Source organism: Neohortaea acidophila (genome assembly GCF_010093505.1).
Source record: "Neohortaea acidophila strain CBS 113389 unplaced genomic scaffold BDY17scaffold_9, whole genome shotgun sequence".
Classification (NCBI taxonomy): Eukaryota; Fungi; Ascomycota; class Dothideomycetes; order Mycosphaerellales; family Teratosphaeriaceae; genus Neohortaea; species Neohortaea acidophila.
In genome coordinates, this window is record NW_022985518.1 from 623,129 (window position 1) to 646,067 (window position 22,939).

Consider the following 22,939-nt stretch of genomic DNA (forward strand, 5'->3'; position numbering starts at 1 on the left):
TCATCATCGTCGGGCTTCCTGGGCCTCTCCTCAACATGCAGCGATACTCAGTCACCATCGTGTCCCCGGGCGCCACTGGCGAGCGGCCGACACTGTTGATACCCTTCAAGCCATCTTCAGCTGTGCTTGAGTTCATCAACGAGCTGTGGAAACGCGTTGCACGGCAAAAGCTCTCGCTCGCACCTCACACGCATCTTGCCACCTTGCACATTGACAGCGAAACCGGCGCCATCCTAGACCAGGAAGACAACTTGGGTGACGTTGTCCACGCCGATGAGGACAAGATCTTTGCAGTCTTTGCCTCAAAAGATGCCTCCCAGCCTCCCGTGCTCCCTCTCCGTGGTGCGATGGAGATCGAAGACACGCTCAACATTCGCATCATCACCCCGGCACTTTGCAAAGATAGGAGCGCCTGCCCAGTCGTCTCAGTGCCTCTCAACTCGACCATTCGCCAGCTACACGATCGTGTCGCCGCCCATCTTCACATTCAGCCACTTTTCGATGACGATGTGGAACTTCTCGAATGCAACTGCAACCTGGCCAGGCAGCTCGCAGATGGAACACCACATCGAAGTGACTGCTTTGTTGTGCACGGGAAGAGCACAGTAGAGCGTCTCAATCTCACCACCCCAACGGAGCCCGCTCTCAAGGCCGCGCTCCGTGCCAGATTCGGCGTCGATGTTGAGAATAAGAAGAAAGTGGAACTTCGCGGCGCCGAGATGCAAACCAGGTACACAGGTCGCTACAAGAAGCCGCCTGTCATCGCCGTCTGCTCCAAACAACGCCACTTGTCCCAACTTGCTCGCACTGATATTGATGAGACTGGCCAACGGAAGTTCAAAACGCTCGACCTTCACACCTCCGAGCAACCAATCCATCCCGGATGCATGAATGCCACCATCTCTGACGCCGGCCTGGTCAATCTCGCCGTCGATGGCGTCATCGATATCTTTGCTGTTGATCGAACGACCACGGGCAACGCCAAGCTTGCGGTAGGCAAGTCAACAATCTTCCGCTCTCGCGCGTGCTGGGAACCGAATACCATCCAGTCCGACCGCGGCATGGCCATGTTCTTCTCTTCCTTGCGTGTTTTTGCCTCTCTCGTCCAGAACATGCGGAAAGAAAACAGAGCGCAAGACGCCGTGCTTCACGCCTTTGATCTCCCGACACACGAATTCTCTCCTGCACTACGCACTCTTCACATCTTGATCCAGGGCAAGACACCTACAGAAGTCGAATGCTCCGCTCTGAGCCATACGCTTTTCAGCGCCTTGGACAGCTTCGTACCCACAGATGTTGTTGGCACGGACCACTCTCGTGTTTTTGAAGGCTCGCGCTTGCTGTGGGCTTTCATTCTCGACAAAGCGAAGATTCTCAAGCTGCCGAAAGAAGAGGGAGCCGGTCTTCCATACACTGCTGCCTTTCAGACCATTGATGTCCGCGACCACAGGACACATGAAGTCGTTTCGCAGGCAGTGCAGACCTCCAAGGGGTTGGTGGAAGCGAGCCTCTTCAAAGCCTTCCACGAAGGCGGTCTGCTCTTCGAAACTGACCTTCAACCATTCCTCGTGGAATCCGAAATCGACACCGACATCTTTCGACGAATACTCTTTGGCGGCGGCGCCGTTGCTGAGCTCACAGTCCTATCCCGGAAGCACTTGAACGCAAACTATCGGTACCCGGATGCAGGCAATATACACGCTGCGATCGATGTCACGGAGCTGGCTGACCTGAACCATCTGGCCGACCTCTGTGGCATAAACAAGCTCGCGGTCTACAAGCTACGGCAGCTGGTTTCTGCGGTCGCTCCATGCTTGACGTTCGATCGCAATGCTCACTTGGCGGTGTACACGGGAGAACAAGCATGTGCTGATCCGGGACACTCCTCTATGATCTTCCGTCCGCTGCACGGAGAAGAGGTGATTGATACAGCGATAGTCGAACAACTGATCAGCCCGATTCTGCAGAGCTACGAGGCCGACGGCACCGCCGCATTCTGCGCGCTCGGAGGTGGTGAAGTGAGGCGAATGGAAACTCCCGACGAGCTACTCATGTTCTGTGTCGACACCTCTGCCAGCATGCGAAACCCCACCGATTTTCAAGAAGTCAATTCCGACGAAGATCCAATCGAAAACGTCCCAGTCGAGCCCGAATTCTACAGTCGGGCGGTCCTCGAGGACGTTCAAGAACGATTGTGTGGCTACGAAAGCTTCGACGACATGGTTGCCATCGTTTTTCAGGCACCCGAGCCTCAAAAGCGGCCAAGTGCTATGAAGACTTTGAGGCTGCTGAAAATGATTCTCTCTGCTGAAATCGTGAAGCTGTCAGAGATTCTCAACGCGGCGAGAGAGTTCGGAAGGCATTACCACAATCTGCAATATTCCCCAAATCACCAGACGGACCTTGACGAATTGAAGACGTTCTGGGCGGGCCTTACAACGCATGAACAGCCGATTTGTGACCTTCTGATTTACCGGGCGAATTCAGACTCACGCGATATCGCTCAACAGTGGACGTGGTCCATCGAAGATGCGCCACCGGCCCTGAATCCAGCTCAGCAGATCCCAACCCTCGATGCCAGTATAACCGAAATACCGGATCACCTTCGTTGTCCCATCTCGAGGTCCTTAATGCTGGACGCCGTGACGGCTGCTGATGGGCACACGTATTCGAAGGCCGCAATTCAGACCTGGTTCGGCATCCGACACTCCTCGCCGAAGACAGGCCTGGATCTTGCGAGCACAGAGCTCACTGTAAATCAAGACATCTGCGACGCTGCCACGCTGTGGGTCGACGGTGATGGCATCCCCGCGCGCGAGGGGGGTGAGTCGAAGAGACTACGGCCTTCCATGGACATCGAAATCACGTTCAACAGCAAAGTGGGCTCATTCATCCGGCACGTACCATCGACCATAAGTGCTGCCGATCTCCATCGCCTCGTCTTCCGTGGCCTGAAGGCCAGGTACTCCATTTTTCAGCTGGCGACTGAGCAACATGGGACGCTGTCAGCGATTTCGAATACCGCACTTTCTGGTCTGGAGATCACCAATGGACAGCATGTTTCCGTCCGAATTGCACAAGACGATCCAGTGCCGCGAAGCACTGGTGCTGTAAGCTCTCCTCGCTCCGATCTCGTGCTCATCAAGGTCTACGGTGGTATTGATCACCTCCTCTTCGCGTATTGGGTCAAGAAAGATGCCGCGAGCACAATCGCCTCCGTCATTTGGAAGTATTGGCGCCACGAGTTGAAGGACGCCTCACATGATATCGAAGCAAAGGCCGTCTGGACGGGCATGGAATACAATGGTGACAACCTGCTGTCAGGGATCCCGCGAAAGACTACCGAGCGACTCTCCAATTTGTTCAACATGTATCACTGCTTCGGAATCTTGGGTCACGAACCGGTGTACAAACAAGATGCCGCGAGTGTCCTGCCGTTGGTCCTCAAGGTCAAGATCATGGGTCCGAAAGATGAGCTGAAGCGCCATAACTTGAGCCGACTAGATGTCCTCAAGCAGATGTTCGAGGTGTGTGAGACTGCTTCGAGCCTCATTTTCGTTTCGTTGGCTAATCCATCTTTACTGCAGGCATTAGCAAACAAGATTCTGGCCTACGGATTCAAAACTCACGTCGGCCTAGTGACATTCAATTCGACGGCCCAAGTGCTAATGGGCATGTCGCATGTGCTCGAGAACTTCAGGCGTGCAACGAATGACATGACCGCCAAGCATGACACGAGTCTCTGGGATGCCCTCGCCCTCTGCAAGGATCAACTCGTCGAATATGGCAAGAAGTATCCCAACGCCAAGAAGAGAATCATCTGCATATCGGACGGTGTGGACACCAAGTCTAGCAGCAACACCAGTGAAGATGTCTGCTGGCAGCTTCACAAGGCGGGTGTTGCTGTGGATTCTGTTTCTCTCGGCTTCGAGAGTAATCAGGATCTACGCGCGCTCTCGATCGTACTGGGCTCTTACCATTTCCACCCTCATAGTGTAAGTGGCTGGGAAATGCTTGGCTTTGGACCTCACTGACTCTGTCGTACAGCTCGTCAATGCATTGACCATGTGCGAGATGGAGCCATTCCTGTCGCTCACGGAGAGACCAGCAATCTCGGTGCCTCGTCCAATTCCAGCCAGTCGCTTCGACTTTACCAGCTTCTTCCGCGCGGCAAAGTACTGGGCACTGGGAACTGAGGTGACTCAGGAGAAGGTACCACCCCGCAGGAGCCACCCGAACCTTTGTGACGACTTCGTAGAGCTGTCGGCCATTGTGAAGAGACGGTCAGAGCGCACTACTACCTCGGTGAGCGCGCAGCGATCCAACTTTCGCACAACGCGTCTCTTGAGCGAGCTGAGGCAGCTGGCGAGCCGCGAGCACGACACGTATGACGTCTACGTGAGCGAGAAGGACATGTCTTTCATGAAGGTGGTGATGTCAGGACCAGATGACACTCCATACGAGGATGGAACGTTTCTGCTGTACATCCACGCAGACGAGCGATACCCCATCTTTGCGCCGAAGGGTCGCTTCGTCACCAAGATCATGCATCCGAATGGTAAGTCATCGATCTTGACCACAAACAGTTTAGAATTTTCGCTAATGCCCTGGCAGTCAATGTGCATGGGAGAATTTGTCATTCCATCTTCGACCGAGACTGGACCAGCGACATCAGCCTCGGGACCATCCTCGACACATGTTACGGCCTACTCATGGAGCCGGAGCAGAGTGACGGAGTCAATACAACGACGACCCTGGGCTATCATCACGGTACGTGTTTCCATCGGTGGGATTTCCGATGATCTCTGCTAACCCTGCGCTCGCTTCAGACCAAGACGATTTTGCCGAAGCCGTTCGCGAGCACGTAGGCCATCACGCTTCCAAGAGCAGGGAGGAATGGAGGAAGGAGATTCTGGGAGTCGATGCCAGTGATGAGGATCAGGTCGAGGACGAAGAGGAGGACGAGGAGTAAAAGCGGACGAGTGACGTACAATGGCACCGCAATGGAGTGCACAGGAACGGGCAGGAGAATCATGGTCTTCGCCACTAGATCATGAGGCTCATATGCAATATGGGAGTAGAAGCGCTATGCTTTGCGCAGGAGCTCGACCATAGATGCACAATCAGACATGCTGGAATTGGCCCGCTCTTCCCCATCCGTCGTATCATCAGTTTAACGATACTGCTGAAGTCAATTCGAACGGACATTGAGCTCCGATTTCAGGCTATGTGATGGGAGAAGTGATGGCTGGAGGTATCGCACTCCGGGCAAAAAGCCTCAGCGAGCTTCGCACTCGATCTCGGACACATCATACTGTACATTCAAATGTTTGAGAGAACAGCCAGGCCGTCAGCGAGCGAAAGTAGTGAGCCACTTCTTCTTGGCACATAGCCTGACGTAGACGGACAGCTTGGGATGACGAAATTGTTGGAAGAAAGCCGAGCTGCATTTCCTCCAGAATCCGACTTGCTACACCGGCTGATCAAGAGGTTACTGCAAATGCCCCCGACACTCATTTTGATCAGACATGCCGAAGCTGAGCACAACGCAAGCGGTAGCGTATCGCCAGAGCACGAACTTGAACGGCCAGTGCTAATATTTACCAGAGAACTACGACATACATGATCCTCCATTGACTACGGACGGGCTGCGGCAATGCCGCGAGCTTTCCGAACACTTGCAGAAGAAATGCCCAATCGCCGACAAGGTGGAGCACATCATCACCAGTCCCATGAGACGGACGCTGCAGACGACTCTCAATGGGCTGGATTGGCTGATTGAGCGAGGAGTGAGAGTAGAGGTCGATGCCATGTGGCAGGGTACGGATCCTGTGCGGGTTCGCGGAGGCCCCAGCACGCACTGACGCTCTCAGAGAACTATGATGGCCCCTGCGACACAGGCAGCGCGCTGGACACGCTCGCCGCAGAGTTCCCCGCGCTCGACTTCTCCAAAGTCGACCCCGTCTACCCCGACAAATCTCCCGGCACGCCATACGCCTACGGGAGAAGCGCCAATGCGGCGCGGGGCCAAGCGTGTCTCCGACGGCTTTACGCGCGACCGGAGCAGGCCATTGCGGTGGTGGCGCATTCAGGCTTCCTGCGCACGGCCATCTCGAAGCGCAGGTATCACTATGCGGACTATCGCATATTTACCTTTCGCCAGGATCATCAGAACGGGCTGTTGAGGCTTGTGGAGGATGGGGTGACGGCGCGAAGGGGAGGGGGGTTGGGGAGGAGTCCGAAGGGGAGCTATCCCGTGAATGAATGGGATTTCCCGCCTGAGCGTGATGAGGATGCGGAGGTCGAGGCGGCGATGAGGTGATGTCTCATAGTGCCTTGAGGCTTGAGCGGATGTGATCCGGGAGTGATGATCCCTGCGCATAACAAGCCACAGGCTAGGGAGCAATTTCGGAAGGATGTTGGTGACAGACGTTGACTAGCAGTTGGAACTGCGCGCCGCCGGTAGTTCAAATTCGTATGATGATCGGCGTGTGTTCGAGCAAGCATTACAACGATGCTGAGCTTTACAGGCGAGGTTGAAAGGCCGGTAGCTGCGGACAGGAGTGCCGTCCGTATTGAGCATGCAGGGGCGAGAGCACTGCAGTACGCACGAGCAGCGACAGGTGTGTGACTGAGATAGGCAACATGTGCCGGGCGTAGTGTGCCCCCGCTGTGTTTCATCGTGCTGCACTTCGGAAGCTAATGTATCCTCGCAGGCGCGAAACTGCTCGACTAGCAGGCCCTGCTTTACACGAGCATGGAGGTGCTGTAGCTGCATGTTTAGTATACAGGGATGAAGTGTTGACGTACGCGAGCGTACGCAAGCCTGCTTCGCCACGGGAGAGGGGAACAGCGTAGTTGGAAGCTCTCCAGCCATGCAGTCCTTCTCCGAGCCAAGCCCAAATGGGAAGGAGACGTCGGCCGATGAGAGGTTGCAGGCTGTAAAACGACATCCGAAGAGAGCGCGGCTAGGCGTCATTAAAATTGCACGTCTCCCAACGTGTAGGCCATGCTGACGAACGAGGAAAAGCCGTTCAGCACTGCCATTTTCGTCCGCAAAGAGCGGCTGGGAGAGGAAACGGAGGTTGCAGATCCCCGTCTATGAAACAGGCGCGGTGCAAATTAGGCTTTGACGCTAAAGCGACGAGGCAGGGAATAATGTTGGCAGGTGCAGGCCGGGTGCTTGTTATGAAACCACAATGAAGCTCCGGGCACTGCAGCTTTTCCAGTTCTGTTATTACCTTACTTATCGCCGCTGCGCACTACTCGAGCACCGCCGTCCTCGCCGTGCGTGCTGGATCAGGCAGAACAGCATCACGTCGTACACCGGCTGCAGTGCGCTCCATCCGCCAGCCTTGCGCTCCCTTCACCAACGCCACGTCCCAGCCTTCTGCAAAACAACCTTTTCCGCAGACTGGTTCCTCGCTCGTGACATGCATTAAATCTCCGACAACCATCCGCGCATCTCCCTCCCTCCTCGACGCTGGCTAGCAGTCCTTCCGTTCGCGACTCGCAGGCATCGCAATGACCATGAAGCTGAACAGGGCCAAAAGCAGCACCCGGCTCGCCAAAGCCCCGCAAACGCAGACGCAAGATGTCACCTTCAGAGCCTCCATCGACGACCTGCGCCACCCGGACGGCCGAGAGTCCCTCCGACAACACTTCACCGGTGCCTTTCCAGAGACCCGAGCTCGTCGCCCCTCCATCTCCCCCATGTACAGCTTCGACGCAGACCACAAGAGCAACTTGACCCGATCCACTTCGCACGCCGCTACAAGTCACACCTCCCTCGATGTGCCGACTCCTTCGTCAGACAGCCTGCGCAGTAATGAAATACAGAGGCTATCCACCGTGCGCGAATCTCGCTCGCCCATCGATATCTCTCAAGCCATTCAGCTGTTGGAGGAGATCAAGAAGACGGCCACCGCCGCAGAGTTGGTTGCGCTGCACAAGGCTCTGCTGCCCAGGAGGGAATCTGCTTTACCAAGTCCTAGATTACCATCGCCCGCACAGGAATACTTCTCAGGCACTCCACCCGGCGGCTTCACCAGGATGTCGTCCATGCTCCCTCCCGGTATCGCCACCCGGGATGCCTCTCATGATCCCCTAAAGACTCCCGAAGTGGCTGCCGCGGAATCCCAGCAGCGTCGCCTTTCCAAACGCCAGTCGAAGAAAGAAAGTCTTCGAGCTCTCGATCTTGCCACCAAACAAGCGTGCACCACCCTACCACGTGCGGCTACGCCTTCCGACTTTGATGCTCGTCACATGGGCGCTTTTGGACCAGGCACATTGCGCATCACCAACGGTACGGCTTCTCCGGATCCGAGTGTTGTATATCATAGCACTGCGGAGGACTTCCGCACTGCGCCTTCAACCCCAAATGAAGGTCACGCCATCCAAGCCGCATCTCGGCCTTCTGTTGACCATCCGAGCGGGGACGACGCCACTCCCTCCACACCTCTTCCGGTGCAGGTAATGCCGAACGCTTCTCAAGACGATGCTACTACCGCCAGCCTCGCACAACTGGCCGCCCACTCATTGCCGAAGCCACGGAGCAGGCGAGCCAGCGAGGCAGCCAAGTCTGGCATCCCCGTCCCAGAGGAGAGGGACGACTCATCGCCGCGCATGTATCGTCCATTCCGCCCCGAAAGAAATCCAGAATCGTCGCCGTCGCGTCCGAATACCGGCCGATCCAGGGCTTCAACTCGATCACAACTCCCGGTTGCCGTCGAGAGTAGCCCCTCACGCTCCATGAACGAGAAAGAAGTCGCCCCGCATAGTGCTGGCGATGACCAGAATCTAAATGCGCCGGCTTCGAACAACATCATCCAATCCGATGAGCAGCATGATCCCACTCAGCAACTTCAGCTACCTCGCTTTGCCCAGAGGTGGAGTCATCGCATCTCCTTTCTACCACCTGAAGACGGCTTGGACACTCAACTCCCCTCCACTCCTGGAGAGAACAGTACGGCGTTGGTCAATCTAGCCCGACGACTAAGTCTTGTGACCGATCTTTCCAGTCGGGACAAGAACCCAGCCGTTGAAACGCCGGTCTCCGCCAAAGAGATGCCCAATGCACCAGCATCGAAGCAGAATGGCAATCTTGACCATGTGGCGGCTAGCAGCGACCTCAATTCTCCAGGTGTGAACGTTGCTGCAGATCCCATGTCACCTGTCGTCAGGCGTGAATCGTACCCCGAAAAGCCAGACAGTGGATACGGCTCAGACGCTTCCAATCATGCGATTGATCGCAAAGAGCCAAAGGAAGCTGGAATGGTTTACAGACCACTCAATGCCCCTGCTCACCAAGCCTATGCCGGTCTTTCCCCAAATGCGGATGAAGTGAGTCTGTACTCGTTCAACGCCATCTTGAACTCGCCATCCCTCCTGTCCGGGCTCGGGACGGCTTCTCCTCCGCAAAATCGTGGGAGTAAGAAGCACCTTTCTTTGCTCGGCATTAGCAAGAACAAAACACCGGATCTCCCTGCCGTACACCAGGATGATACCATGCAGAACAGCGACATCAAACAGACACCGAATCGATGGTCGAAGTCGCAGAAGAAGCTACAGAAAGCCATGCCCGCATCCGTGCGCGCAGAACTGAAGGCTCACAAGGTGAAGCTGGAAGCCGCCAAGCACTCCAAGGATGTCGCAGTGATACCTGACATACCAGTGGATGTGGTGACTGCATTTCACCGACGGTCCGATAGCGATCCTTCGAGAGATGTGACAATTGCACAATCGACGCCGACAGAACCCTTAGAGCTTCTCGCTAGCCTGCCTGCAGAGCCGACCGCCACTCTTCCAGTGCTGACGGCAATCCAACCGAGCATGACCGGCAATCGTAGCATCAACACGGAGCGCAGTGGAAGTACGACACCCAGAGCGAATGCGTACCAGCGGTCTTCCTATCAGCCCAGCAACCTCAATTCGGAACCCGTTGACAACCGCCCGAGTGTGGATACTGTGCGCCACCGACCTTCGGGCATCAATGCAATCGATCCCGCCTTGTTGGCGCGCTTCAGAAGCCGCGGTAATACGATGGAACGCAAAGAGGAGTCGATTGCTGTGCCGGAACCGGCTATCCTCAAGCCTCGCCATCTGTCAAAGGTCGACACGAGACAGTCACTGCAGCGTAGCAACGACGTTGGCGCAGAGCGGGATCTCAGAGGTCTCCCGGGCTACGAAACGCAAAGCATCGCGGACGCGGTCAAAAAGGCCATGGAAGTCCAGAAGGGGTATGAAACCGAGAGCATTGCAGAGACGGTCAAGAAGGCAATGGGTGCCCGCGCTTCTCGGGATTCGCCGCAGACCGAAAGCCTCCAGACGGCGCCACTTCGCAAATCCAAGTCGAAGAAGAGATCAAGACTGCCACAGACTTACGAAAAGGAAGATTCAAGCCACCACGCAGACGAATCGAGTAATGGCACAGCTCAGATCGCCAAGCCAGCTCCCCTCACCGAGCCGCCAGAAGTCAGCTGGGAAGAGCACGCCAAAGCGTGGCGGGCGCGGCGGCAATCGGCTGGGGAAGCACTCGGCCGACCGGTGCTTGATCTGCAGGATGACACGAACGGAAAGCCGGGAAGAAAGTCGACCTCTTCAGTACACACGATCGTGCGCAAGCCTGTGCGATCTAGCATCGTCACGAAAGCAGACGAGATAAAGACTCACCACCGTTCGGGCTCTGCTGAAGTCCACGCGGAATTCTACCGTGATCTTATCGGAGGCGACGATGCTGCATCCGTCGTAGACCATGGGGTCGGATGGAGGGACTCTACCGGCACATTTGCCACCGTTTTGGGAGACCGCGATGCAGGCATGAAGAGCGCTCAATTGGACACGGCATACCTTGCGAAATCCTATGTAGCCGCGGCCGTGCGCGTTGTACGCACTACGAGCGGCCGCGTCGTGACGGCTGATGGGAACTATCACCCTTATTCCCCCGCCGAGGCGGAGAGGATCAATCTGGCGCGTGCGGTGAGTCTGGCGAAGTTGACTGGCGGTGCTAGCAGTCAGCCAATGGTGTCTGTGTAGGGTTTGGGAACGCGAAAGGATCTCCGATGTAACGAATGCCTACGTACATAGTCGAGTTGGCAAGTAACACAATGATACCTACCTAGCCTTATAGTTTCGAATGCATGCTTCATGGTAACGTAGCACGGGCCTGGCTGACTGATGATGTCGCGAGTCCGAGCTTGCTGTGCTGTCATCACATCAGGCAACACTTTGAACACCCCGGCTGCCATCTGCGTCTTGTCTTTCTCCAATCCATCTTTCTCTCCCGAGTTGCCCAGAGAAGTTTTGTATCATCGGCACCATGGACGAGCCATTCACATTGGTCGAAAGGAGCGGCAAGCACGAAAAGCCGCACCATCTGTTCAAAGACCTGGTAAACTGCACCTCCGCGCCGTCCGCGGACCATGACCTACAATATCTCGTCGCTCTACGAAAGGCCAACCCGGAACTCATCGTGACGACATGCCCGGAGGGCAATGCTCCGTTGCGCGCTTTTGCTGCCGCGGGGTTCGCGAAGTGCGAGGTGGACATGAACGACGACTACGCCAGCTGGAGAGGCTACAACTCTCCCTCACGGAGGTCGGAGCATGGCTCGGTGGGCGAAAATCTAGACTACGCGCGCTTCCATTACCAATGGAGCGGTGAAGACTTCATCCTGTATCTTGTTCAAGGTGTCCAGTACATTCTCAAGGAGCAGCAAGGGAAGGAGCATGTGCTCGGCCCGTCCACCATCACTGATAACCTGATCCGAGCTGTGGGGGATTGGCGGAATACCTTGTCGGAAGTCATCTGGGTCTACGACGGCTATTGGACTCAAAGCCATGGGTTGTGGAAGGAGGTGCAGAAGGCTAGCTGGGACAAAGTGATTCTGGACGAGGGAATGAAGGACGAGCTAGTCAACGTGGCCCATAAGTTCTTCGACTCCGAGGCCATCTATCGAGACCTGGGCGTGCCGTGGAAGAGAGGCTTACTGTTTCACGGGCCCCCTGGAAATGGAAAGACGATCTCGACCCGCGCGCTGATGCTCTCTCTGGACCAGCGCAAGGATCCCGTTCGTTCTCTTTACGTCAAGGTATGTTAAAGATTCCCCGTACGAGTGGGAATCTACGTTAAGATATATCAAGGATGCCCCGTACACCTACGATATCCGCCAGGTTTTCCAGCAGGCCCGGTCGCAGGCACCGTGCATGCTGATCCTGGAGGATGTCGAGACAATTGTGACTCCGGACACGAGAAGCTACTTCTTCAACGAGATGGACGGACTGGAGAACAACGATGGCTTGTTCATTGTAGCCTCGACCAATTTCCTGGATCGGCTGGATCCTGGTCTGTCGAAGCGGCCGAGTCGGTTCGATCGAAAGTACTTGTTCCCAAATCCGAACGAGCACGAACGCACGCTCTATTGCGAGTTCTGGCGGCAAAAGTTGAAGACCAACAAGTCCATCGTCTTCCCGAAGAAGTTGTGCCCGGCAATGGCGCACATCACGGATCTGTTCAGTTTTGCCTTTTTGCAGGAGTGCTTCGTCGCCACGCTGCTGCTCATGGCGCAGGAGGGAAGTGCAGCGGTGGGAGACGGAAAGGCATGCGACAGCGACAATCTCGACGACTATGAACTCTGGGTTGTCTTCAAGAAGCAGGCCGAGGTACTGCGGAAGGAGGTGCTAGGCCGCAAGACCAAGCAGTCCCAGTTGCTGCAATGGGTCGGCGGGGATGAGATGACCGCATCTTCTTCGCAAGATTCATCGCCTCCGGTCCAACGCCGACCCACGCACTGCCACGGCTGCCAGGCATCGCAACAAGCAAGGGCCGCCGGCAAGGGTTGGAGAGCGGACGAGCTGTTACCTTCGCTGTCTGGGAAATATGAGTACATCAATCCTGCAGCATATCAGCTCAGGTAATTGTACCCCGACTTGGGGGTGGAGGGCAAACGATCGGCGCGAGTTGGCATGATTAATTAATGATCCGTACGCGGTTCCCATTGCACGAAGACGCACCACACACCACACCAGGACGTGCAGCAACATCGATGACGATGTGAAGATCCAGCACGCAGTACAAATCGAAGGTGGTAGGTGAGGCGCGCTCTGCTTTCCCCATCTGACTACTTTAATTCCTGTTCTGGCTGAATTGCACGGCTTTCGGCACCAACCTTGATGCCGCTCCCTTACGATTCATGCAGGTTGTGCGGTCTAGATTGTTTTGCAAAGAATCAGTCAGATACCTTTCTAGAAGCGGGGCTTCACGAGACACTGATCAATGTATCGTGAGGCAACCACACCGGGAACGGATCGGAGCAGACTATGCTATTCCGTCGGTGTTCCCACCCACAATCGCGTCGCCACCCCCAGTACCTTGGACGGCGCGTTGATGAACGCATCGGAGTGGAGGTGGGGCCTCACTCAAAAGCTTCGTCCGTTTCTTAGCAGGCGATGTCCAATCGCAAGCCGTGGCTGACAGACGAATTCTCGAAGCGGGCCATGTCTGCGAAGGGCAACGGACTTTATTAAACGCCGACGTCGTTCAGACATCGGCATAAAGACTGTCGCCGCCTCGGTTGGTTTGTCCGCCAGTCATGTTATTACGTGAACTGTCTTTTGCGCTCGACTCTCTTTCGCTTTGCCCCCTCCTTCACTCCCTAATTCCATGCGAGTCGCTCGCTGAGCATGTCTGGCCCGAATGACGAGAAGAGATGGGCGGGGCCTCCCGGCGATGTCGATGCCGCAGCAGCCATCGAGCGCGCGGAGAGTGATGAGGATATGAGTGAGGAGAAACACGGCAAAGTCGAGCTTTTGGAAGAGCAGGATTCGCAGGACGGCGAAGGCTCGAATGGTGGTCGACATCAATTGAAGAGGACCCAGTCCGCGCGGACAGACACCACCAGCATCGCGCCCAGTGAAGATGCAGAGCATGGCGCGAACTCCCCTCGAAAACGGACGTGGGGCGAGAAGCTCAACCCTTTGAAGCGCAAGAACATCCCGCCTGTACCGAAAGAGCGCAAACTGTCCCGAGAGCATCAAGCGGGCTTCTTCAGCATGCTCATCTTCCAATGGATTGCACCCTTGATGAGCGTGGGCTACCAACGACCGCTCGAAGTGAACGATGTCTGGTGGGTGAACCCTGACCGCGAGGTGAACGTCATGTCCGCCAAACTCCAGGCGGCTTTGAAAAACCGCTACGCGGCGGGCAGCTCGCGGCCTTTGACAATGGCGCTCTACGACACATTCAAGAGGGAGTTCATCATCGGCGGTGCTTGCCAGCTGACTGCTGCTTGTATGCAAGTCTTGTCTCCTTTCACACTGAAGTATCTCATCGACTTCGCTGGCGACGCGTACCACGCCAGTACCCACAAATTGCCCCCGCCGCCGATTCATCGGGGTATCGGCCTTGTCATCGGCATCACGTGTATGCAGATCATACAATCGCTGTCTACCAACCACTTCATCTATCGCGGCATGATGGTGGGTGGGCAGGCGAGGGCAGTGCTTATCGCCACCATCTTCGACAAAGCCATGAAAATCTCGGGACGTGCCAAAGCGGGTGGCAAGCCAGACAAGGCCGAGGAGCAGTTCAACGCAGCAAGTCACGTGCAGCCGGGCAGCAAAGAGGAAAAGTCTTTCTTCAAAAAGACACTCGACAAGCTCAAACCAATGCCGAAACCGAGTCCGGCTGACGGACAAGGTTGGAGTAACGGTAGGATCGTGAATCTCATGAGCACCGACACCTACCGTATCGACCAGGCCTCCGGCATGTTTCACATTTGCTGGACCTCCCCCATTCAAGTCTTCCTCGCGCTCGCCTTACTATGCATCAACCTCAAATACGCGGCGCTTTCGGGCTTCGCTTTCATCTGCATCATGATGCCGCTCCTTGGCCGAGCCGTGGGCAGCCTGATGAGACGCCGAAAGGCCATCAACAAGATCACCGATCGGCGCGTTACACTGACACAAGAGATCTTGGCGTCTGTACGCTTTGTGAAGTATATCCTCCTTCAATATTGTCCAACGGTAGTACCATACTGACTGCTGTAGATACTTCGGCTGGGAGACCAGCTTCCTTGACCGCGTCGCCAGAATTCGAAACGAGGAAATTGGCAGAATTTCGTTCTTGCTATCCATTCGAAACGGCATCATGGCTGTATCCATGACGACACCCATCTTCGCCTCCATGCTCTCATTCATCACATACCAACTGGCTGTGGAACCACATCTGTCACCAGCGCCCATCTTTTCTTCTCTGGCTCTATTCAACTCCCTCCGCATTCCGCTGAATCTGTTGCCCATGGTCATCGGGCAGGTCGTGGACGGCTTCGCCTCCATCGCCCGTATTCAAGAGTTTCTGGAGGCGGAGGAGGTTCCCGACGATATCGCATGGGACCCTCAGGCCAGCGACGCCATCGTCATCAAGGACGCCAATTTCACTTGGGAACGCAGTCCGACTCAAGATCCGAGCAGCAGCATTGCAGAAGCGCCAAAAGCCCCTCCTCCGGCTTCGAAAGAAGAGAAGAAGGAGGCAGCGGCGCAGGCAAAGGAGGATAAGCGACTTACGAAGCAGCTCGAAAAGGAGAAGTTGCAAGCCCTTCCCAGCTCGGCATCAACTAGCTCGTCTGGCGAGGAGGAAGAAGAGCCGTTCCAAATCCGAGGCATCGACCTCAAAGTTGGTCGGGACGAGCTCATTGCCGTGATTGGAACTGTTGGTTCCGGCAAAAGCTCACTGTTGGGTGCGCTGGCTGGCGATATGCGACGAACTACGGGAAGTGTTTCTTTGGGCTCCGCACGCGCCTTCTGCCCGCAATATGCATGGATTCAAAACGCGACTGTGAAGCAAAACATCCTCTTCGGGCGGGATTTCGATCAAAAGTGGTATGACAAAGTCGTGGATGCCTGTGCATTACGCCCAGATCTCGAGATGCTCCCTCACGGTGATCTCACCGAGATTGGCGAACGAGGAATCACTGTATCCGGCGGTCAAAAGCAAAGATTGTGAGTCCACTCATCCGTTTTCTCTTACGAAATATCGGTCTACTGACTCGCGTTCAGGAACATCGCACGAGCCATCTACTTCGACGCCGATATCATCTTGATGGATGATCCACTTTCAGCAGTCGATGCTCATGTCGGCCGACACATCATGGACAACGCTATTTGTGGTCTACTCAAGGACAAATGCCGCGTACTCGCAACTCATCAATTGCATGTATTGCATCGAGCTGATCGAATAGTCTGGATGAAAGAAGGATACATCCACAGAATTGCGACCTTCCCGGAACTAATGGGCAATGACGAAGAATTCCAGCAGCTCATGGCTACCACTGCTGTGGAAGACGAACATGAGAAAAAAGAGGAGGCTGAAGACGAAGTGGAGGCAGACAAAGCCGTCGCGAAAAAGGGTCGTAAACCGAAAGCTGCTCTGATGCAGCAGGAAGAAAAGGCCGTGAGTAGCGTGGGCTGGGATGTCTACGCTGCTTACATTCGGGCAGCCGGCTCAATCTGGGTGGCCCCGATGATTCTGAGTATTCTTTTGGTCTCCCAAGGCGCCAACATCGTCACCAGCGTTTGGCTCACGTATTGGACCGGCGATAGTAAGTGTCTCCCGATCCCCTTCCTCAACGCACGCTCATTGAAGTCTGCAGGATATCATCTTGGCACGGCAGCGTATATCGGTGGCTATGCAGGGCTGGGAGTCGTGCAGGCGACACTCATGTTTACCTTTTCCGTCACCCTTACTACCCTCGGAACCAAAGCCAGCAAAGTGATGCTTCAACGAGCTCTGCAGCGAGTGCTCCGCTCGCCAATGTCTTTCTTCGACACGACACCCATGGGCAGAATCACCAATCGCTTCGCAAAGGACGTCGAGTAAGTTTCACCCTCGAATATCCCCTTCGTGTGCGAGGCTGATGCGTGCACCTGTATAGTGTCATGGATAACATGCTCACCGATTCGATGCGCATGTTTTTCTTCACCATGGCCATGATCGTGTCGGTATTCTGCCTCATCATCGCCTACTATCACTATTTCGCAATCGCTTTGGTACCGCTTGCGATCATGTTTACCTTCTCCGCCGGCTACTACCGCTCATCGGCGCGCGAGATGAAGCGTCACGAGGCCGTCTTCCGAAGTGTCGTCTTTTCACGCTTCGGCGAAGCCGTCACCGGTCTCTCCACGATCCGGGCATATGGGATGCAACAGCACTTTTTGCAATCCGTCAATAACGCTCTTGATTCCATGGATGGGGCGTACTTCTTGACGTACGCCAATCAGCGATGGCTAGCTGTCCGCCTTGACGCGATCGGGACATTATTAGTGTTCACGGTCGGGATCCTCGTGGTGACCAGCCGGTTCAGCAGAAACCCTAGCGTCGGCGGACTGGTATTGTCATACATCCTGACCATTGTTCAGATGATTCAATTCACCGTCCGGCAGCTGGCTGAGATGGAAAACAACATGAACTCCACTGAACGTATCCATTACTATGGCACGCAGCTGGAGCAGGAGGCACCACTTCATCTCGGAAATGTGCCATCTTCATGGCCGCAAAAGGGTGAAATCGAGTTCAACAATGTGCAGATGCGATATCGCGCTGGCCTGCCGCTCGTGCTCAAAGGCCTGACAATGCACGTCAAAGCTGGGGAAAGAATTGGCGTTGTTGGCAGAACCGGTGCCGGCAAGTCTTCAATCATGTCGACGCTCTTTCGTCTGGTGGAGCTCTCTGGCGGATCCATCTGTATCGATGGCCTCGACATCGCCAAGATCGGGCTGCATGATCTGCGATCACGACTCGCAATTATCCCACAAGATCCCACGCTCTTCCGAGGAACCATCCGCAGCAATCTCGATCCCTTCAATGAGCACACTGATCTCGCGTTGTGGAGTGCCCTGCGCCAGGCCGATCTGGTCGGCACAGAGCAAGCCATCGAGGACGAGTCCGGACGCATTCATCTCGATAGCAACGTGGAAGATGAAGGGCTCAACTACTCCCTCGGCCAACGCCAGCTCCTCGCATTGGCGCGTGCGCTCGTGCGGGGCTCTCAGATTATTGTCTGCGATGAGGCGACGTCTTCGGTTGATTTCGAGACCGATCGGAAGATCCAACGTACCATCGTCCGCGGCTTCAAGGGCAAGACATTGTTATGCATTGCCCATCGTCTCAAGACGATTATAGGGTAAGTTGGTTCATACCATGGCTTGAAGAGAGGCATTATGTACTGACATGTCTCATCAGATACGACCGCATCCTTGTCATGGACTCTGGTAATGTGTCGGAGCTCGACTCTCCAATTAACCTCTACGATCAGCAAGGCATTTTCCGCAGCATGTGCGACAGGAGCGGCATCAGGCGAGAGGACTTTTTCACCAGCGAGGAGGCGCATTTTGGCGAGGAAAGTCCGGTGATGGAACGGGCGGAGCTTACCTTCGATGCATCTAAGAAGAAGGCATAAAAGCATGTGGTGTTGTTAGACCGACGAATAGTAGCAACGTATGATCAACGATAGACGAAAGATTTCATCAATGACTTGCTTCATTTGGAACGTCGAATGGGAACGGTTTGCGCCATATCTTGGGGGAAGGCTGGGTTGTGAAAGATTCGATTGCGTCTCGTTTTGAACGTCGCATGCCAGCGCTCTGCCACTCTCGGAGCGGGCAAGCAAGACTATGGTGCTTCCGCGAAACACGCTGCCCACAACGCCACCTCAACCATGCTGTGCTCCTCTTTTACGATGATCCCTTCGCGGCCCGCTTACCCTTCGCATTCTTCTTGGGGGTGTCGGTGATGGTGAGGCCTGCACACGTTATGATCAGTCTCTGCTCCGGACTGCTGATCGACCGAATCCCAGATTTCACGACATACCCGGGGGTAAGCTTTGCCTCAGCTTGTCCGCCTTGTCCGAGTCCTTGAGGACGAGCGTGTAGAGGTAGCGCTTGCATCGCACCTTGAACTTCGTCTGTGTTGTGTTGCCAATCTTGTTCTTCTTCACCCGGGTCGCTATGTATCCTCAAGTCAGCCAATTGCTCGGTGTATAGTACAATCATTCTCTTGTGCGATCGGTTCGCGCGCTCTCGCCGGGTTCGGACGTACAGGAGGCATCTTTCCGGCGGCAGATCTCGATGAAGGTCTTGATGTCCTGGATTTCGCGAGGCATGTTGGGCGGATTTGAACGGGTGATGTGCTGGTGATGTTCTGCGTCTGCGTTGGCGAACGTCCACTGAATTGAGTGTGCGAGGTCGTGCGGATATACCCGCTAGCGCGGAAGCTGAAATCTTGGCGCGGAAGTCCAGCACTGCACCTCCTGCTTTGCAATCCCGTGCATTGCAAGATCAGGCCTCGCTTTTGCGACAATGGGAACACTCACAGAGACCGATCGGACTCGTGTGTCCACAACTGCCGCCGAGAGTTTCGTGAACGACTTCTATACCAGTCTCAATGGGTCCCGCGGCCAGATTGCCTCCTTCTACGTGCCCTCCAACGACCCCTCCACCGGCCGCGTGCTCCCTCACATCAGCTTCAATGGAGAGCAGCTCCAAGATGCCAATGTTCTTCAAGATCGCTTCCAGAAGCAGATGCCGTGGACGCACTTTGAGCCACAATCTGTCAACGTGCATGTGCTCAATCCCAGCGTCAACCCCATTGACAGCAGCAAAGTCTCGAAGCGAGAGCTGGAGCAAAACATGTCGTTCACGGTGCAGGTCTCGGGATACGTTCGACTAGTAGAGCGCAGGGATGGGCCGATGAGGGGCTTCAGCGACAACTTTGTGCTCGTGCCCAACCAAGAGGAGGTGGGAGGGCGGGGAACGGGGAAGCAGGGTGAGGGGAGGAAGTGGTTGATTCAAAGTCAGAATCTCAGATTCGTCGTGTGAGCGGCTGGAGTGAATATGATCCTCGAAACTACAATGGTCTTCTGGACCGACGACATGGCCAAAGGATGATCTCGGCGGGCCGCTACCTCGAAGCCCTGGCACGCAGCTGGTGTCTGTCATGGAGTTGAGCTGGAACGACCAGACAACATCCAACCGTGCTCGCGGTCTCAGAGCGTTTGCCGCAGTGCTGCCTGAAGCTTTGACGCAAGATCACCATCGTCCCAGGCATTGCACGGCCCCGGAACCGTCCCGAACTTCTCTGAATGACTAGCATCACATGCCTAGTGAGTGAATTAAGCTTTCAAGTTGCATCTTCCAGCATCTTGTGGTTCACACGCCAACCCGCGTTTCGTTTGCATCCTGGGTTATAAGTCCGCTTTCTTCTCTCTACCACCTTCCTTCTCCTCCTTCCTCACACCTCATCCACAACCACCGACGATGCGATGCCACACGCCGAACACCGACCGCTCGGCAGAGCTGCAAGTGTTTATCAACGGCCTGCCATGTGCGGAGTACACGCTACCGAATGGTGTCGTTGACAGCGAGCCGAACACACTCTCATGCATCATTCCTGTTTCGGACGGCGACGAATTGAAGATCAGAGGCTATTTCGAAGGCACCATCCTGCACGGCAGCGTCGATCTGCTCGCCGACGGTAGCTTTCTTGCCGACAAGCGCATCGAAGGCTCCAAGTCCGGAGAGGTCAAGGCGGTCAAGAGAAAGCTTGATTTTGACAGAGTGTTTGACATGCCCGTCCCGCCGGGGCATACGAGCATATACCCTTCGACCCTGGTCGTGGAAGGTGTGTTGACCGCCTGCAGACTCCAGGAGACACCTACGGTGGCCGATGGCGTGGACGATGGGGTTGGGAGCTTGAGCATCGTCATTTCTATCAGCGAGCATGCCTCCGACAACTACGAAACGGACTACTCGGATTTGACGTGTGGAAGTTGGAAGACACGAGACATCGATGGAGTCACAGATGGTGGATTGCCACCCACGCACGAGCTAGGTGTCCACGTGACCGATCCGAATGTGAATCCCAGCCGGCAGTCCAAGCACAGGAGACATGTTGCGCAAACCCGTTTCGGAAGCAAACCGTGGGCCAAATTCATCTTCTACTACAGGAGTCGTACGGCGATCGAAATGGCTCGCTGTGTGTACAGACAGGACAAGAGCTACGAGCTTGAGGAGGCAGGAGCGCAGATTGGCACACGCGGTGGAAAAGAGGTGCCTACGGGATGCGGCAGCCAGACAAACGACGGGGGCGGGATGTTTGTCACACCGCCACCTCCAGGATTAACGAAGAAGCAGAAGCTATTCGGACAATTCCTGGGCAATGGTGCAACTCCCCGGCGAGCAGGAGGCCTCATGATCGGCGATGGAAGCAACCAGCACGGATCTCACGGGTATTCACCGGGTCGCATCATGCCAGCACTTCTCGCCCCGCCAGCGAGCGCAAACTTCCCGACATTCGATGAAAGCATTGCAGCACCTTTCAGTCCGAATGACCCCATCTTCAGCCTCGTGGATTCTCCTTATGACCCAAATATGCTCGACAACATGCTGCTGGACTACAATCTCCAGGGGGCTGGCGGACTCTCATACGCTGCACATCCTGCTGATCGCCCTCATCATGTGACCTCAACTGCACGAGACCATCAAAACGGCATGCGCATGGGCTTTGTCCTTCCCGCGGCGGGACAACATGACCAGACTCACGTGGAACCCAGCTATCTCCCCATGACTCAACAACAGCAATCGACAGGGACATTGAGAAGTCTCAACTCACCTCCGATTCGGAGAGAAGGGTTCAGTTCAACTGTGTTTGCGTTCCCGGGGCACCAACCGGGCCAGCCAGCCGTCAAAGTCGAGCCTTTCTCGCCTACGGCCAATCGGAGGGACGATGTGGTGGCCGGCACAACAAGTGGACACGGACATCCGCAAGCTATTGAGAGCCGCATTGCCGCTGTCCCGTCGATGAGCGTCTCAGGTGCGGCCGACCAGCAGCCAACCCACCTCTCAACTACCCAGCGCGGAGGAAACCCGATCGTCGGTGCCTCGCCATCAACTGCATTCACACCAGGCTCCCACACGCAGAAGCGCAGCTACGTCGCATCCGAGTCTCGAGAGAGTACACCAGGCAGCATCAAGAGGCAGCGCGTGAATGACCGAGCAGCCGCTCTCCGTGTTCAGCTAGAGGAGAAGAGGAAACGGAATGCGGAGGCCAGGCGTGCTCTGGAGGAGAAGAAGAGGTTGCGGGTGGAGGCCGAGAAGAAGGTGCAAGAGCGCGAGATGGAGGAGAATGCGGAGCTGGAGCGGATGATTGCGGAGGAGGATAAGGAGTTCGAGGAACTGGAGAGGGAGAAGAAGGACGAGGAAGATGCTTTGCAGGAGGTGACTGAGAATTGAATCAAGGGTTTACGGCACGAGAATGCGAGTTAGTGAAAAGAGTGAGTAGATTGGCATTGCAACAGGCTTTCCCTTAATTATGTCAAGCGTCAAGAGTACATCTCGTCATTCCCTGCGTCGCCACCAGTCAAGATGCTTGGGCGTACGACACGACATTGAAAGGCAATCAGGTGGGCGCGTGAATCGTGGCCTGGACCATTGCAATCAACTCCTCTCTCTCGGCAGAGCCGGACATGAGATTCCTCTGCGGTGAGATTAGTATTTGGAGAAGAGGGCACGGGGAAGACAGATGAATGGGCAAACACGTACGTTCTTCAACCAGCGCCTCATGTCCGCGTCGGACCACTTCTCGGGATCGCCAGTGGGCTCGGTCAACTTGGGGAAGAGGTCGCCATTCCAGATGCTGTAGGCGGTGACGGCCGTCACGACGCCGGCAAAAGCGAGGATGAGGTTCTGTGAAGACGTCTTATCAGCTTGTGTATCGATGTTTGTGTGAGATGCACGTAGAATGATACCCGCTGGTTGAGCGCTCGGTCAAGTTGAGTGGACATATTGATGGAAGCGATTGGATGGGTCACGGTTGGTCAGGCTGATGAATTGTTTGATTGTTTGTGGGGGTGATGTTCAAGCAGGAATGGTTATCAACACCGGAAGGCTCA

General features: G+C 55.5%; 10 protein-coding genes across 10 annotated transcripts; 7 read left to right on the forward strand and 3 right to left on the reverse strand.

The window, feature by feature from the left end:
• The first annotated feature begins 509 nt into the window (after window positions 1–509).
• Window positions 510–5,186, forward strand: BDY17DRAFT_270096 (uncharacterized protein). The gene is made up of 5 exons (XM_033731940.1): window positions 510–3,527; window positions 3,588–3,995; window positions 4,048–4,558; window positions 4,615–4,770; window positions 4,830–5,186. Exons 1-5 carry the CDS (start codon window positions 720–722, stop codon window positions 4,970–4,972), a joined length of 4,026 nt encoding a protein of 1,341 aa, XP_033587220.1. The 5' UTR covers window positions 510–719; the 3' UTR covers window positions 4,973–5,186.
• Window positions 5,187–5,500: 314 nt separating this feature from the next.
• Window positions 5,501–6,322, forward strand: BDY17DRAFT_255281 (histidine phosphatase superfamily; the record flags this gene model as incomplete). Its single annotated transcript, XM_033731519.1, has 3 exons — window positions 5,501–5,555; window positions 5,608–5,820; window positions 5,874–6,322. The coding sequence occupies 3 exons, from the start codon at window positions 5,501–5,503 to the stop codon at window positions 6,320–6,322; spliced, it is 717 nt and encodes a 238-aa protein (XP_033587221.1).
• Window positions 6,216–7,098, reverse strand: BDY17DRAFT_197150 (uncharacterized protein). Its single transcript, XM_033730063.1, has one exon. The coding sequence runs from the start codon at window positions 6,977–6,979 to the stop codon at window positions 6,437–6,439; it is 543 nt and encodes a 180-aa protein (XP_033587222.1). The 5' UTR covers window positions 6,980–7,098; the 3' UTR covers window positions 6,216–6,436.
• Window positions 7,099–7,200: 102 nt separating this feature from the next.
• On the forward strand, window positions 7,201–11,122 carry BDY17DRAFT_302164 (uncharacterized protein). The gene has a single exon (XM_033734366.1). The coding sequence runs from the start codon at window positions 7,525–7,527 to the stop codon at window positions 11,032–11,034; it is 3,510 nt and encodes a 1,169-aa protein (XP_033587223.1). The 5' UTR covers window positions 7,201–7,524; the 3' UTR covers window positions 11,035–11,122.
• A 65-nt stretch (window positions 11,123–11,187) lies between these two features.
• Window positions 11,188–13,093, forward strand: BDY17DRAFT_197167 (P-loop containing nucleoside triphosphate hydrolase protein). Its single transcript, XM_033730064.1, has 2 exons — window positions 11,188–12,088; window positions 12,141–13,093. Exons 1-2 carry the CDS (start codon window positions 11,318–11,320, stop codon window positions 12,912–12,914), a joined length of 1,545 nt encoding a protein of 514 aa, XP_033587224.1. The 5' UTR covers window positions 11,188–11,317; the 3' UTR covers window positions 12,915–13,093.
• A 482-nt stretch (window positions 13,094–13,575) lies between these two features.
• On the forward strand, window positions 13,576–18,588 carry BDY17DRAFT_197169 (putative ABC transporter). The gene is made up of 5 exons (XM_033730065.1): window positions 13,576–14,992; window positions 15,045–15,995; window positions 16,053–16,868; window positions 16,928–18,175; window positions 18,235–18,588. The coding sequence occupies exons 1-5, from the start codon at window positions 13,680–13,682 to the stop codon at window positions 18,449–18,451; spliced, it is 4,545 nt and encodes a 1,514-aa protein (XP_033587225.1). The 5' UTR covers window positions 13,576–13,679; the 3' UTR covers window positions 18,452–18,588.
• Window positions 18,589–18,850: 262 nt separating this feature from the next.
• On the reverse strand, window positions 18,851–19,153 carry BDY17DRAFT_255263 (putative 60S ribosomal protein L38; the record flags this gene model as incomplete). Its single annotated transcript, XM_033731516.1, has 2 exons — window positions 18,851–18,996; window positions 19,090–19,153. The coding sequence occupies 2 exons, from the start codon at window positions 19,151–19,153 to the stop codon at window positions 18,851–18,853; spliced, it is 210 nt and encodes a 69-aa protein (XP_033587226.1).
• Window positions 19,154–19,349: 196 nt separating this feature from the next.
• On the forward strand, window positions 19,350–19,868 carry BDY17DRAFT_326540 (putative nuclear transport factor 2; the record flags this gene model as incomplete). Its single annotated transcript, XM_033737530.1, has 1 exon — window positions 19,350–19,868. The coding sequence occupies one exon, from the start codon at window positions 19,350–19,352 to the stop codon at window positions 19,866–19,868; it is 519 nt and encodes a 172-aa protein (XP_033587227.1).
• Window positions 19,869–20,087: 219 nt separating this feature from the next.
• BDY17DRAFT_197250 (uncharacterized protein) lies at window positions 20,088–22,631 on the forward strand. The gene is made up of 2 exons (XM_033730067.1): window positions 20,088–22,513; window positions 22,624–22,631. Exon 1 carries the CDS (start codon window positions 20,307–20,309, stop codon window positions 22,278–22,280), a length of 1,974 nt encoding a protein of 657 aa, XP_033587228.1. The 5' UTR covers window positions 20,088–20,306; the 3' UTR covers window positions 22,281–22,513; window positions 22,624–22,631.
• BDY17DRAFT_348198 (uncharacterized protein) lies at window positions 22,315–22,910 on the reverse strand. The gene is made up of 3 exons (XM_033738140.1): window positions 22,796–22,910; window positions 22,590–22,733; window positions 22,315–22,524 (listed from the first exon to the last, which is right to left on the reverse strand). The coding sequence occupies exons 1-3, from the start codon at window positions 22,829–22,831 to the stop codon at window positions 22,447–22,449; spliced, it is 258 nt and encodes an 85-aa protein (XP_033587229.1). The 5' UTR covers window positions 22,832–22,910; the 3' UTR covers window positions 22,315–22,446.
• Between the last annotated feature and the right edge of the window lie 29 nt (window positions 22,911–22,939).